This window comes from Salmo salar, unplaced genomic scaffold, assembly GCF_905237065.1.
Source record: "Salmo salar unplaced genomic scaffold, Ssal_v3.1, whole genome shotgun sequence".
NCBI lineage: Eukaryota > Metazoa > Chordata > Actinopteri > Salmoniformes > Salmonidae > Salmo > Salmo salar.
Genome location: NW_025549303.1, coordinates 126,646 through 142,500, shown reverse-complemented (window position 1 = coordinate 142,500; position 15,855 = coordinate 126,646). Strand labels below are relative to the sequence as shown.

Here is a 15,855-nt window from a genome sequence, read left to right as displayed (position 1 = left end):
AGAGGCAGGGACAGGATGAAAGGAACTGTCAGATCAGCTCACAGTGATAAAGAGGAAAAATCCATCCGTCCTCATTCACTACGTCCCTCTACTCTGGCCTGAACGTACAGCATGTATAGAACAACCTTTTTTCCGACACTCAAGATTTAAAAAAATAAGCTGTCCTTTTTATCTTCAACATTCCACTCTACATGTTTTATTTGCGACACACAATTTCCATACTAACGTCTCTCATTTCAAAATCTCTCCAAATAAACCTCCTCAAAACAGTCATTCATAACCTTAATTGAGTTGTAGTCGCTTGCGTGCACATGGCAAGTATGTGGGTACACATAATGACTTGTGTACCCTAAATATTCTGCTTTAGTGATCGGCATCAAACAGCTCCCAGGTGAAAGGCCTCTATTCATTGGTTGGGGGGTGCTATAGGGTCAGGTAGAACTAAAGGGATGGGAGGGGTGACAGCTCACTGATCAAACACAGGTTGGGGGTAGTGGGGTCGAGGTGGGGGGGGGCAGTTTCTCAGGTAGCAGCCCTGTCTGTCTCCGTCTGTGTGTCGTCCAGTTTAGAAACACCTGATCTCAGGTCAGTTGGTGGTGCAAGACGTGAATGTCATCCTCCAGTGGGCCTAAACCTGCAACAGGTAAAACGTGCCTGTCTAGTTAGCGTCTATGTGGATGGAGGCTGATCAATGAGATGAGACTCACACATGCACCAGCCAGGATCTCAGCAGGTACAGGGATTGATCCATCCTTCTGTCTGCTCTTCCCTCTGATAAAGTCATTCACCTGTGGCGAGAACACTAAGCATTAGACACACACAGAGAGACAGTCAGACACACACACTGTGTGTATTTGTATGTATGTCTGTGCCTGCACGTGTGTGAGTGCGCGTGTGTGTGAGTGTGCACATAAAATCTGTACTGTACATTAAACTAAAACTAGAGGTAAATGTTAAACTAGGGCCCAGTGAGGGGCTCCGTGGTGACTGGGGCCTGAAATTGGGGTCTGAAACTGGGGCCTTACTGGTCTCCATGTGGAAAAACAAGGCACTTACTGTCAGCTTTATGGCTTTCTCCGGGGCCACGCCCAGTAGCTGTGGTACCAGACCTATCATTAGGACACAACATGATTAGAAAAGAGAAGGGCCAAGGATGTACAATACACACACACACACACACACACACACACACACACACACACACACACACACACACACACACACACACACACACTGGCAGGCAGCAGCACAGCACAGACCCCCTCCACATTAAACACATACCCTGATGAATCCATTTCTGCCTGATCCCCAGACACTAATGAACACTATTGATGTGGTGTAGGGGCATCAGGGGCTTAACAGACTAACAAAGTGAAAGAAACATCGACTAGTAGCTCTTTCCCAGAATAGAAAAAAAGACAGAAAACACTAACCAAAGTTTACACAGCCCTCAATTACAACGCAAAGACTTCCAGCCCGATAAAAATAAACAAAATAATCTGATTGGAGTGCGATGGATGGACCCCCCTCTTACTACCCCCATCTTCCTCCCTCCCCCCGTCCCTAAAGTAACAAACAAAGTTAATAGTGGAGAGGGTGAAGGGGGGTAGTGAGCGCAGGGCCCAAAACAGGCCACACAGAGTCAGAAGCAGACACAGGAGCACAAACATATGATTATCTTCAGCTGGGCTGGGACTCACAAACACAAACAGGAGTGTTGGTTGTTTTTGTGGAAGGACTCAGGCAGAGAACCACACACAAGTCATTTTTTTATTAAATGGCCCATAGCGACTCACAGTTGTAGTTAAGAGATGCTTATTGTTTTCTCATGCTGCTGCGTTGTTTACGCAAGGGTTCCTGTCTAGAGACCGTGACATCTTCCTAGTGTTTGCAGTGTGTGTGTTCTGGTCTGGCTGTCTCACCATTCTAATGCACAGCTCATTCAGTAAGGGAAACAGGAGGAGAGGGAAAATGCTCAGCTTCATTACATTAGATAAAGTTGGCTTATGACACTCTCCTCAGTGTCTAATATAACATTACCAGCATTGCTACACAGTAGATACATGTTAATGAGGGAATTGTGAATGAAATGTGTGAGATTCAAGAGAATATAAGAATTTCTCTTTTAAAGTTCAGTGTGTTTTCAGACTGTAAAATTCAGTATGTTTTCAGATTGTATAGTTCAGTGTGTTTTCAGATTGTATAGTTCAGTGTGTTTTCAGATTGTATAGTTCAGTGTGTTTTCAGATTGTATAGTTCAATGTGTTTTCAGATTGTATAGTTCTGTGTGTTTTCAGATTGTATAGTTCTGTGTGTTTTCAGATTGTATAGTTCAGTGTGTTTTCAGATTGTATAGTTCAGTGTGTTTTCAGATTGTATAGTTCAGTGTGTTTTCAGATTGTATAGTTCAGTGTGTTTTCAGATTGTATAGTTCAGTGTGTTTTCAGATTGTATAGTTCAGTGTGTTTTCAGATTGTATAGTTCTGTGTGTTTTCAGATTGTATAGTTCAGTGTGTTTTCAGATTGTATAGTTCAGTGTGTTTTCAGATTGTATAGTTCAGTGTGTTTTCAGATTGTATAGTTCAGTGTGTTTTCAGATTGTATAGTTCAGTGTGTTTTCAGATTGTATAGTTCAGTGTGTTTTCAGATTGTATAGTTCAATGTGTTTTCAGATTGTATAGTTCAATGTGTTTTCAGATTGTATAGTTCAGTGTGTTTTCAGATTGTATAGTTCAGTGTGTTTTCAGATTGTATAGTTCAATGTGTTTTCAGATTGTATAGTTCAGTGTGTTTTCAGATTGTATAGTTCAGTGTGTTTTCAGATTGTATAGTTCAGTGTGTTTTCAGATTGTATAGTTCAGTGTGTTTTCAGATTGTATAGTTCAGTGTGTTTTCAGATTGTATAGTTCAATGTGTTTTCAGATTGTATAGTTCAGTGTGTTTTCAGATTGTATAGTTCAGTGTGTTTTCAGATTGTATAGTTCAGTGTGTTTTCAGATTGTATAGTTCAGTGTGTTTTCAGATTGTATAGTTCAGTGTGTTTTCAGATTGTATAGTTCAATGTGTTTTCAGATTGTATAGTTCAGTGTGTTTTCAGATTGTATAGTTCAGTGTGTTTTCAGATTGTATAGTTCAGTGTGTTTTCAGATTGTATAGTTCAGTGTGTTTTCAGATTGTATAGTTCAGTGTGTTTTCAGATTGTATAGTTCAGTGTGTTTTCAGATTGTATAGTTCAGTGTGTTTTCAGATTGTATAGTTCAGTGTGTTTTCAGATTGTATAGTTCAGTGTGTTTTCAGATTGTATAGTTCAGTGTGTTTTCAGATTGTATAGTTCAGTGTGTTTTCAGATTGTATAGTTCAGTGTGTTTTCAGATTGTATAGTTCAGTGTGTTTTCAGATTGTATAGTTCAGTGTGTTTTCAGATTGTATAGTTCAGTGTGTTTTCAGAATGTATAGTTCAGTGTGTTTTCAGATTGTATAGTTCAGTGTGTTTTCAGATTGTATAGTTCAGTGTGTTTTCAGATTGTATAGTTCAGTGTGTTTTCAGATTGTATAGTTCAGTGTGTTTTCAGATTGTATAGTTCAATGTGTTTTCAGATTGTAATGTACCATATCTCCAGACTCCAGACAGCCATTCAAATTGATCTGCACCGTTGGATTTTTTTTGTCACAGGGGATGTGTTCCAAATGGCCCTCTATTCATAGTGCACCACTATGGGTCCTATGGGCCCTGGTGGAAAGTGGTGCACTATAAAGAGAATAGGATACCATTTGGAACCCACTACTGATGTCTGTACCCGTGCGACGGAGCCAGGTCTGTCTGACTGTGTCTGTAATGTCAGAGACCTCTCTAAAGGCTTGGTGTCCTGTGACAGACACTAAGACTTCCCACTTCCTCGTAGAACCCTCACGGGAGAACTCCCCTGTCAATCATAATCCTGAGAATTCCGATATAGTGTGTGTTGTTTGAGAACCACCCCCGCTCCCTGAGTGCAGGTACTTATTAAATGAATGCCAGTTGAAGTCTGGCAGGGGCAGTCACACTCCACCATTGTGACAGAGCTCTGCTGGTATGTGGCCGTGCATTGTCCTCCCGAAAACTCCCGAGACTACCTTTAATCACTTCAAAGAAGCCAGGTCAGAGGGAAGGTGAACTCAAACCCGCCCACCTCTCCTCGTCCTCTCCTCTCCCAAACCTCTAAACCCCATCTGTTGTTGTGATGGAGTGATATGAAGTTACAGCTAGACGTTAATCTATGGTCAGATTTGTGTTGTTCCAGGTTATGGTTAAAGTTAGGATTAGAGGAGGGTAAACTGACCCTAAATCTGTGCCTCCCTCTACCCATTAGCCTGTCACTATATACCTATATAGTGAACTACTCTGGCCAAAAGCAGAGTACTATGTAGGCAATAGGGTGCCATTTGGGACACATCTCGTCTGGTACTGACCTCTATAGAGGCCGAAGAAGCCTTCGTAACGCAGCACCTTCTTGAAGCAGTCCAAGCTGTTCTTGTACATGAGCTCTTCCACCAGGGAGCCTGTGGTCCTCTGGTTCTGCATCCTGGTCTTCACTAGGTCTATGGGGTACACTGCTGTGGCTCCCAAAGCTGAAAAAACACATGACATAAATGCTATGAAGGAAGTAGGTGAGGGGAGATGTTATAAATTCATTTTTTAGCTCGTTATAAAGCCAGGCGTACACTACATGATTTTGGCCCCGAATTAGCTGTCAAATACAAATTTTTGAGATCGGAGACAAATCCCCATGTCGTTGCTCGGGGCGCACGGCTGTCACCGATGCTCGTTTAATGTGACGCAATCTGAGGGCTACCGATCCAGTTTGAGCAGTCCCAGAAGTCCCAATATTTTCAAATATGTTTGATTTTATTGGCACAAAATCTACAATGCTCTTGTAGTGTGAGATCTGTAACGACAAGTTTTGAGAATGGTGATCAGCAATAGCCAATGAGAGCTCGCCATGTGTTTGTACTTGCCTTTTAACCAAAGCCAAAGTGTAAAATCGTTACAGCTCTGTAGTTCACAAGCAATGTTATTCAATTCAAAATGTTGGCTAGATATTTGAAAGCGTTTATGAGGCTGCTTTGAGACACAGCTCGTTCTAGCTACGTTAACAATCTAATCACATCATCTTGTAGTGGGTGACTCCCGTCTGTATCACATCATGTAGTGTGCGCATCACTATGTTGGCAGGACAAAAACTAGAGGAAAGATGGGTAATTTAATGTGAGAGGCCCAGTGATGTTAGGATTTTGAAAGTCGTGTAGTGTACACCAGACATAAGGGGGGTCAGTACCTCTTACTAACCTGTCTCCTGTAGGGGGGGGGGGCACTACCTCTTACTATCCTGTCTCCTGTAGAGGGGGGGTCAGTACCTCTAACTATTCTGTCTCCTGTAGGGGGGGATACTGCCTCTTACTAACCTGTCTCCTGTAGAGGGGGGGCACTACCTCTTACTATCCTGTCTCCAGTGGGGGGGGGCACTACCTCTTACGATCCTGTCTCCTGTAGAGGGGGGCACTACCTCTTACTAACCTGTCTCCTGTAGGGGGGGGCACTACCTCTTACTATCCTGTCTCATGTAGGGGGGGGCACTACCTCTTACTAACCTGTCTCCTGTAGGGGGGGCACTACCTCTTACTATCCTGTCTCCTGTAGGGGGGGCACTACCTCTTACTATCCTGTCTCCTGTAGGGGGGGCACTACCTCTTACTAACCTGTCTCCTGTGGGGGGGGCACTACCTCTTACTAACCTGTCTCCTGTGGGGGGGCACTACCTCTTACTATCCTGTCTACTGTAGGGGGGGGGCACTACCTCTTACTAACCTGTCTCCTGTAGAGGGGGGGCACTACCTCTTACTATCCTGTGTCCTGTGGGGGGGACACTACCTCCTACTAGCCTGTCTCCTGTAGGGGGGGGCACTACCTCTTACTATCCTCTCTCCTGTAGGGGGGGCACTACCTCTTACTATCCTGTCTCCTGTAGGGGGGGGCACTACCTCTTACTTTCCTGTCTCCTGTAGAGGGGGGGCACTACCTCTTACTATCCTGTCTCCTGTGGGGGGGGGCACTACCTCTTACTATCCTGTCTCCTGTGGGGGGCACTACCTCTTACTATCCTGTCTCCTGTAGGGGGGGGCACTACCTCTTACTATCCTGTCTCCTGTAGAGGGGGGCACTACCTCTTACTAACCTGTCTCCTGTAGAGGGGGGAACTACCTCTTACTAACCTGTCTCCTGTAGAGGGGGGGCACTACCTCTTACTATCATGTGTCCTGTAGGGGGGGGCACGACCTCTTACTATCCTGTCTCCTGTAGAGGGGGGGACACTACCTCTTACTAGCCTGTCTCCTGTAGGGGGGGGGCACTACCTCTTACTATCCTGTCTCCTGTAGAGGGGGGGTCAGTACCTCTAACTATTCTGTCTCCTGTAGGGGGGGATACTGCCTCTTACTAACCTGTCTCCTGTAGAGGGGGGGCACTACCTCTTACTATCCTGTCTCCAGTGGGGGGGGGCACTACCTCTTACGATCCTGTCTCCTGTAGAGGGGGGCACTACCTCTTACTAACCTGTCTCCTGTAGGGGGGGGCACTACCTCTTACTATCCTGTCTCATGTAGGGGGGGCACTACCTCTTACTAACCTGTCTCCTGTAGGGGGGGGCACTACCTCTTACTATCCTGTCTCCTGTAGGGGGGGGCACTACCTCTTACTATCCTGTCTCCTGTAGGGGGGGCACTACCTCTTACTAACCTGTCTCCTGTGGGGGGCACTACCTCTTACTAACCTGTCTCCTGTGGGGGGGGCACTACCTCTTACTATCCTGTCTACTGTAGGGGGGGCACTACCTCTTACTAACCTGTCTCCTGTAGAGGGGGGGCACTACCTCTTACTATCCTGTGTCCTGTGGGGGGACACTACCTCCTACTAGCCTGTCTCCTGTAGGGGGGGCACTACCTCTTACTATCCTCTCTCCTGTAGGGGGGCACTACCTCTTACTATCCTGTCTCCTGTAGGGGGGGCACTACCTCTTACTTTCCTGTCTCCTGTAGAGGGGGGGCACTACCTCTTACTATCCTGTCTCCTGTGGGGGGGGCACTACCTCTTACTATCCTGTCTCCTGTGGGGGGGCACTACCTCTTACTATCCTGTCTCCTGTAGGGGGGGCACTACCTCTTACTATCCTGTCTCCTGTAGAGGGGGGCACTACCTCTTACTAACCTGTCTCCTGTAGAAGGGGGAACTACCTCTTACTAACCTGTCTCCTGTAGAGGGGGGGCACTACCTCTTACTATCATGTGTCCTGTAGGGGGGGCACGACCTCTTACTATCCTGTCTCCTGTAGAGGGGGGGACACTACCTCTTACTAGCCTGTCTCCTGTAGGGGGGGCACTACCTCTTACTATCCTGTCTCCTGTAGGGGGGGCACTACCTCTTACTAACCTGTCTCCTGTAGGGGGGCACTACCTCTTACTATCCTGTCTCCTGTAGAGGGGGGCACTACCTCTTACTAACCTGTCTCCTGTAGAGGGGGGGCACTACCTCTTACTATCCTGTGTCCTGTAGGGGGGCACTACCTCTTACTATCCTGTCTCCTGTAGGGGGCACTACCTCTTACTAACCTGTCTCCTGTAGGGGGGGCACTACCTCTTACTATCCTGTCTCCTGTAGGGGGGGCACTACCTCTTACTATCCTGTCTCCTGTAGGGGGGGCACTACCTCTTACTAGCCTGTCTCCAGTGGGGGGTCACTACCTCTTACTATCCTGTCTCCTGTAGAAGGGGGGGCACTACCTCTTACTATCCTGTCTCCTGTGGGGGGGGGGCACTACCTCTTACTATCCTGTCTCCTGTAGAGGGGGGCACTACCTCTTACTAACCTGTCTCCTGTAGAGGGGGGCACTACCTCTTACTATCCTGTCTCCTGTAGAGGGGGGCACTACCTCTTACTATCCTGTCTCCTGTGGGGGGGGCACTACCTCTTACTATCCTGTCTCCTGTAGAGGGGGGGCACTACCTCTTACTATCCTGTCTCCTGTAGGGGAGGGGGGGCACTACCTCTTACTAGCCTGTCTCCAGTGGGGGGGGCACTATCTCTTACTATCCTGTCTCCTGTAGAGGGGGGGGCACTACCTCTTACTAACCTGTCTCCTGTAGAGGGGGGGCACTACCTCTTACTAACCTGTCTCCTGTAGGGGGGAGACTACCTCTTACTAACCTGTCTCCTGTAGAGGGGGGGCACTACCTCTTACTATCCTGTCTCCTGTAGGGAGGGGCACTACCTCTTACTATCCTGTCTCCTGTAGGGGAGGGGCACTACCTCTTACTATCCTGTCTCCTGTAGGGGGGGACACTACCTCTTACTATCCTGTCTCCTGTGGGGGGGCACTACCTCTTACTATCCTGTCTCCTGTAGGGGGGGCACTACCTCTTACTATCCTGTCTCATGTAGGGGGGGCACTACCTCTTACTAACCTGTCTCCTGTAGGGGGGGCACTACCTCTTACTATCCTGTCTCCTGTAGGGGGGCACTACCTCTTACTATCCTGTCTCCTGTAGGGGGGGGCACTACCTCTTATTATCCTGTCTCCTGTAGGGGGGGGGCACTACCTCTTACTATCCTGTCTCCTGTAGGGGGGGGGCACTACCTCTTACTATCCTATCTCCTGTAGGGGGGGCACTACCTCTTACTATCCTGTCTCCTGTGGGGTGGGGGGCACTACCTCTTACTATCCTGTCTCCTGTAGGGGGGGCACTACCTCTTACTAACCTGTCTCCTGTGGGGGGCACTACCTCTTACTATCCTGTCTACTGTAGGGGGGGCACTACCTCTTACTAACCTGTCTCCTGTAGAGGGGGGGCACTACCTCTTACTATCCTGTGTCCTGTAGGGGGGGCACTACCTCTTACTATCCTGTCTCCTGTAGAGGGGGGGACACTACCTCTTACTAGCCTGTCTCCTGTAGGGGGGGGGACTACCTCTTACTATCCTCTCTCCTGTAGGGGGGGGCACTACCTCTTACTATCCTGTCTCCTGTAGGGGGGGCACTACCTCTTACTAGCCTGTCTCCAGTGGGGGGTCACTACCTCTTACTTTCCTGTCTCCTGTAGAGGGGGGGCACTACCTCTTACTATCCTGTCTCCTGTGGGGGGGCACTACCTCTTACTATCCTGTCTCCTGTGGGGGGCACTACCTCTTACTATCCTGTCTCCTGTAGGGGGGGCACTACCTCTTACTATCCTGTCTCCTGTAGAGGGGGGAACTACCTCTTACTATCCTGTCTCCTGTAGAGGGGGGGCACTACCTCTTACTATCCTGTGTCCTGTAGGGGGGGCACTACCTCTTACTATCCTGTCTCCTGTAGAGGGGGGACACTACCTCTTACTAGCCTGTCTCCTGTAGGGGGGCACTACCTCTTACTATCCTGTCTCCTGTAGGGGGGGCACTACCTCTTACTATCCTGTCTCCTGTAGGGGGGGGTACTACCTCTTACTATCCTGTCTCCTATAGGGGGGGGGGCACTACCTCTTACTATCCTGTCTCCTGTAGGGGGGGGGTACTGCCTCTTACTAACCTGTCTCCTGTAGAGGGGGGGCACTACCTCTTACTATCCTGTCTCCAGTGGGGGGGGCACTACCTCTTACGATCCTGTCTCCTGTAGAGGGGGGGCACTACCTCTTACTAACCTGTCTCCTGTAGGGGGGGCACTACCTCTTACTATCCTGTCTCATGTAGGGGGGGCACTACCTCTTACTAACCTGTCTCCTGTAGGGGGGGCACTACCTCTTACTATCCTGTCTCCTGTAGGGGGGGCACTACCTCTTACTATCCTGTCTCCTGTAGGGGGGGCACTACCTCTTACTAACCTGTCTCCTGTGGGGGGCACTACCTCTTACTATCCTGTCTACTGTAGGGGGGCACTACCTCTTACTAACCTGTCTCCTGTAGAGGGGGGGCACTACCTCTTACTATCCTGTGTCCTGTGGGGGGGACACTACCTCCTACTAGCCTGTCTCCTGTAGGGGGGGGCACTACCTCTTACTATCCTCTCTCCTGTAGGGGGGGCACTACCTCTTACTATCCTGTCTCCTGTAGGGGGGGGCACTACCTCTTACTTTCCTGTCTCCTGTAGAGGGGGGGCACTACCTCTTACTATCCTGTCTCCTGTGGGGGGGGCACTACCTCTTACTATCCTGTCTCCTGTGGGGGGCACTACCTCTTACTATCCTGTCTCCTGTAGGGGGGGCACTACCTCTTACTATCCTGTCTCCTGTAGAGGGGGAACTACCTCTTACTAACCTGTCTCCTGTAGAGGGGGGGCACTACCTCTTACTATCATGTGTCCTGTAGGGGGGCACTACCTCTTACTATCCTGTCGGGGGGGGACACTACCTCTTACTAGCCTGTCTCCTGTAGGGGGGGGCACTACCTCTTACTATCCTGTCTCCTGTGGGGGGGGGCACTACCTCTTACTAACCTGTCTCCTGTAGGGGGGGCACTACCTCTTACTATCCTGTCTCCTGTAGAGGGGGCACTACCTCTTACTAACCTGTCTCCTGTAGAGGGGGGCACTACCTCTTACTATCCTGTGTCCTGTAGGGGGGGCACTACCTCTTACTATCCTGTCTCCTGTAGGGGGGGCACTACCTCTTACTAACCTGTCTCCTGTAGGGGGGGCACTACCTCTTACTATCCTGTCTCCTGTAGGGGGGGCACTACCTCTTACTATCCTGTCTCCTGTAGGGGGGGCACTACCTCTTACTAGCCTGTCTCCAGTGGGGGGGTCACTACCTCTTACTATCCTGTCTCCTGTAGAAGGGGGGGCACTACCTCTTACTATCCTGTCTCCTGTGGGGGGGGCACTACCTCTTACTAGCCTGTCTCCAGTGGGGGGGGCACTATCTCTTACTATCCTGTCTCCTGTAGAGGGGGGGCACTACCTCTTACCATCCTGTCTCCTGTAGAGGGGGGGACACTACCTCTTACTATCCTGTCTCCTGTAGAGGGGGGGCACTACCTCTTATTATCCTGTCTCCTGTAGGGGGGGCACTACCTCTTACTATCCTGTCTCCTGTGGGGGGGGGCACTACCTCTTACTATCCTGTCTCATGTAGGGGGGGGCACTACCTCTTACTATCCTGTCTCCTGTAGGGGGGGACACTACCTCTTACTAACCTGTCTCCTGTGGGGGGGGCACTACCTCTTACTATCCTGTCTCCTGTGGGGGGGGGGCACTACCTCTTACTATCCTATCTCCTGTGGGGGGGGCACTACCTCTTACTATCCTGTCTCATGTAGGGGGGGCACTACCTCTTACTAAACTGTCTCCTGTAGGGGGGGGCACTACCTCTTACTATCCTGTCTCCTGTAGGGGGGGGCACTACCTCTTACTATCCTGTCTCCTGTAGGGGGGGTACTACCTCTTATTATCCTGTCTCCTGTAGGGGGGGCACTACCCCTTACTATCCTGTCTCCTGTAGGGGGGGGCACTACCTCTTAATATCCTGTCTCCTGTAGGGGGGACACTACCTCTTACTAACCTGTCTCCTGTAGGGGGGGCACTACCTCTTACTACCCTGTCTCCTGTGGGGGGGGGCAATACCTCTTACTATCCTGTCTCCTGTGGGGGGGGCACTACCTCTTACTATCATGTCTCCTGTAGAGGGGGGGCACTACCTCTTACTAACCTGTCTCCTGTAGGGGGGGCACTACCTCTTACTATCCTGTCTCCTGTAGGGGGGCACTACCTCTTACTATCCTGTCTCCTGTGGGGGGCACTACCTCTTACTATCCTGTCTCCTGTAGGGGGGGGGCACTACCTCTTACTATCCTGTCTCCTGTAGGGGGGGCACTACCTCTTACTATCCTGTCTCCTGTGGGGGGGGGACTACCTCTTACTATGCTGTCTCCTGTAGGGGGGGCACTACCTCTTACTAGCCTGTCTCCTGTAGGGGGGGGCAACTACCTCTTACTATCCTGCCTCCTGTGGGGGGGGGCACTACCTCTTACTATCCTGTCTCCTGTAAAGGGGGGGCACTACCTCTTACTATCCTGTCTCCTGTGGGGGGGGGCACTACCTCTTACTATCCTGTCTCCTGTAGGGGGGGGCACTACCTCTTACTATCCTGTCTCCTGTAGGGGGGGCACTACCTCTTACTATTCTGTCTCCTGTAGAGGGGGGACACTACCTCTTACTATCCTGTCTCCTGTAGGGGGGGCACTACCTCTTACTATCCTGTCTCCTGTGGGGGGGGCCTACCTCTTACTATCCTGTCTCCTGTGGGGGGGCACTACCTCTTACTATCCTGTCTCCTGTAGAGGGGGGCACTACCTCTTACTAACCTGTCTCCTGTAGAGGGGGGCACTACCTCTTACTATCCTGTCTCCTGTAGAGGGGGGCACTACCTCTTACTATCCTGTCTCCTGTGGGGGGGGCACTACCTCTTACTATCCTGTCTCCTGTAGAGGGGGGGCACTACCTCTTACTATCCTGTCTCCTGTAGGGGAGGGGGGGCACTACCTCTTACTAGCCTGTCTCCAGTGGGGGGGCACTATCTCTTACTATCCTGTCTCCTGTAGAGGGGGGGCACTACCTCTTACCATCCTGTCTCCTGTAGAGGGGGGGCACTACCTCTTACTAACCTGTCTCCTGTAGAGGGGGGGCACTACCTCTTACTATCCTGTCTACTGTAGGGGGGGACACTACCTCTTACTATCCTGTCTCCTGTAGAGGGGGGGCACTACCTCTTATTATCCTGTCTCCTGTAGGGGGGGCACTACCTCTTACTATCCTGTCTCCTGTGGGGGGGGCACTACCTCTTACTATCCTGTCTCATGTAGGGGGGGACTACCTCTTACTATCCTGTCTCCTGTAGGGGGGGGCACTACCTCTTACTATCCTGTCTCCTGTAGGGGGGGCACTACCTCTTATTATCCTGTCTCCTGTGGGGGGGGCACTACCTCTTACTATCCTGTCTCCTGTAGGGGGGGCACTACCTCTTACTATCCTGTCTCCTGTGGGGGGGGGGCACTACCTCTTACTATCCTGTCTCATGTAGGGGGGGGCACTACCTCTTACTATGCTGTCTCCTGTAGGGGGGGCACTACCTCTTACTAGCCTGTCTCCTGTAGGGGGGGCAACTACCTCTTACTATCCTGCCTCCTGTGGGGGGGGACTACCTCTTACTATCCTGTCTCCTGTAGGGGGGGCACTACCTCTTACTATCCTGTCTCCTGTAGGGGGGGCACTACCTCTTACTATCCTGTCTCCTGTAGAGGGGGGGGACACTACCTCTTACTATCCTGTCTCCTGTAGGGGGGGCACTACCTCTTACTATCCTGTCTCCTGTAGGGGGGGCACTACCTCTTACTATCCTCTCCGGTAGGGGGGACACACTACCTCTTACTATCCTGTCTCCTGTAGAGGGGGGCACTACCTCTTACTATCCTGTCTCCTGTAGAGGGGGGGCACTACCTCTTACTAACCTGTCTCCTGTAGGGGGGGGCACTACCTCTTACTATCCTGTCTCCTGTAGGGGGGGCACTACCTCTTACTATCCTGTCTCCTGTAGGGGGGACACTACCTCTTACTATCCTGTCTCCTGTAGAGGGGGGGCACTACCTCTTACTAACCTGTCTCCTGTAGGGGTGGGGGCACTACCTCTTACTATCCTGTGTCCTGTAGGGGGGGACACTACCTCTTACTATCCTGTCTCCTGTGGGGGGGGGGTACTACCTCTTACTAACCTGTCTCCTGTGGGGGGGGGCACTACCTCTTACTATCCTGTCTCCTGTAGAGGGGGGGGCAGTACCTCTTACTATCCTGTCTCCTGTAGAGGGGGGGGCACTACCTCTTACTATCCTGTGTCCTGTAGGGGGGCACTACCTCTTACTATCCTGTCTCCTGTAGAGGGGGGGCACTACCTCTTACTAACCTGTCTCCTGTAGGGGGGCACTACCTCTTACTAACCTGTCTCCTGTAGAGGGGGGGGCACTACCTCTTACTATCCTGTCTCCTGTAGAGGGGGGGGCACTACCTCTTACTATCCTGTCTCCTGTGGGGGGGGGGTACTACCTCTTACTATCCTGTCTCCTGTAGAGGGGAGGGGGGGCACTACCTCTTACTATCCTGTCTCCTGTGGGGGGGGACTACCTCTTACTATGCTGTCTCCTGTAGAGGGGGGGCACTACCTCTTACTATCCTGTCTCATGTAGGGGGGGCACTACCTCTTACTATCCTGTCACCTGTGGGGGGGCACTACCTCTTACTATCCTGTCTCCGAAGGGGGGGGCACTACCACTTACTATCCTGTCTCCTGTAGGGGGGCACTACCTCTTACTATCCTGTCTCCTGTGGGGGGGGACTACCTCTTACTATCCTGTCTCCTGTAGAGGGGGGGGCACTACCTCTTACTATCCTGTCTCATGTAGGGGGGGCACTACCTCTTACTATCCTGTCACCTGTGGGGGGCACTACCTCTTACTATCCTGTCTCCCGAAGGGGGGGGCACTACCTCTTACTATCCTGTCTCCTGTAGGGGGGGGCACTACCTCTTACGATCCTGTCTCCTGTGGGGGGGACGACTACCTCTTACTATCCTGTCTCCTGTAGAGGGGGGGGGCACTACCTCTTACTATCCTGTCTCCTGTAGAGGAGGGGGGCACTACCCCTTACTAACCTGTCTCCTGTAGGGGGGGGCACTACCTCTTACTATCCTGTCTCCTGTAGAGGGGAGGGGGGGCACTACCTCTTACTATCCTGTCTCCTGTGGGGGGGGACTACCTCTTACTATGCTGTCTCCTGTAGAGGGGGGGCACTACCTCTTACTATCCTGTCTCATGTAGGGGGGGCACTACCTCTTACTATCCTGTCACCTGTGGGGGGGGCACTACCTCTTACTATCCTGTCTCCGAAGGGGGGGCACTACCACTTACTATCCTGTCTCCTGTAGGGGGGCACTACCTCTTACTATCCTGTCTCCTGTGGGGGGGGACTACCTCTTACTATCCTGTCTCCTGTAGAGGGGGGGGCACTACCTCTTACTATCCTGTCTCATGTAGGGGGGGGCACTACCTCTTACTATCCTGTCACCTGTGGGGGGCACTACCTCTTACTATCCTGTCTCCGAAGGGGGGGGCACTACCTCTTACTATCCTGTCTCCTGTAGGGGGGCACTACCTCTTACTATCCTGTCTCCTGTGGGGGGGGACGACTACCTCTTACTATCCTGTCTCCTGTAGAGGGGGGGCACTACCTCTTACTATCCTGTCTCCTGTAGAGGAGGGGGGGCACTACCCCTTACTAACCTGTCTCCTGTAGGGGGGGCACTACCTCTTACTAACCTGTCTCCTGTAGAGGGGGGGGGGCACTACCTCTTACTATCCTGTCTCCTGTAGGGGGGGCACTACCTCTTACTATCCTGTCTCCGAAGGGGGGGGCACTACCACTTACTATCCTGTCTCCTGTAGGGGGGGCACTACCTCTTACTATCCTGTCTCCTGTGGGGGGGGACTACCTCTTACTATCCTGTCTCCTGTAGAGGGGGGGCACTACCTCTTACTATCCTGTCTCCGAAGGGGGGGCACTACCTCTTACTATCCTGTCTCCTGTAGGGGGGCACTACCTCTTACTATCCTGTCTCCTGTGGGGGGGACGACTACCTCTTACTATCCTGTCTCCTGTAGAGGGGGGGCACTACCTCTTACTATCCTGTCTCCTGTAGAGGAGGGGGGCACTACCCCTTACTAACCTGTCTCCTGTAGGGGGGGCACTACCTCTTACTAACCTGTCTCCTGTAGAGGGGGGGGCACTACCTCTTACTATCCTGTCTCCTGTA

The 15,855-nt window shown here is 51.1% G+C and overlaps 1 protein-coding gene across 1 annotated transcript in view; it reads right to left on the bottom strand.

The window, feature by feature from the left end:
• The window catches only part of LOC123736396 (calcium-binding mitochondrial carrier protein Aralar2), a 96,699-nt gene that overhangs the window by 17,467 nt on the left and 63,377 nt on the right, over positions 1-15,855 (bottom strand). The window contains exons 11-13 of the mRNA XM_045713178.1: positions 4,450-4,608; positions 1,057-1,109; positions 708-788 (exon numbers count right to left, since the gene is read on the bottom strand). Of these exons, the coding sequence (XP_045569134.1) occupies positions 708-788; positions 1,057-1,109; positions 4,450-4,608 (293 nt within the window). The remainder of the gene's footprint in view (positions 1-707; positions 789-1,056; positions 1,110-4,449; positions 4,609-15,855) is intronic.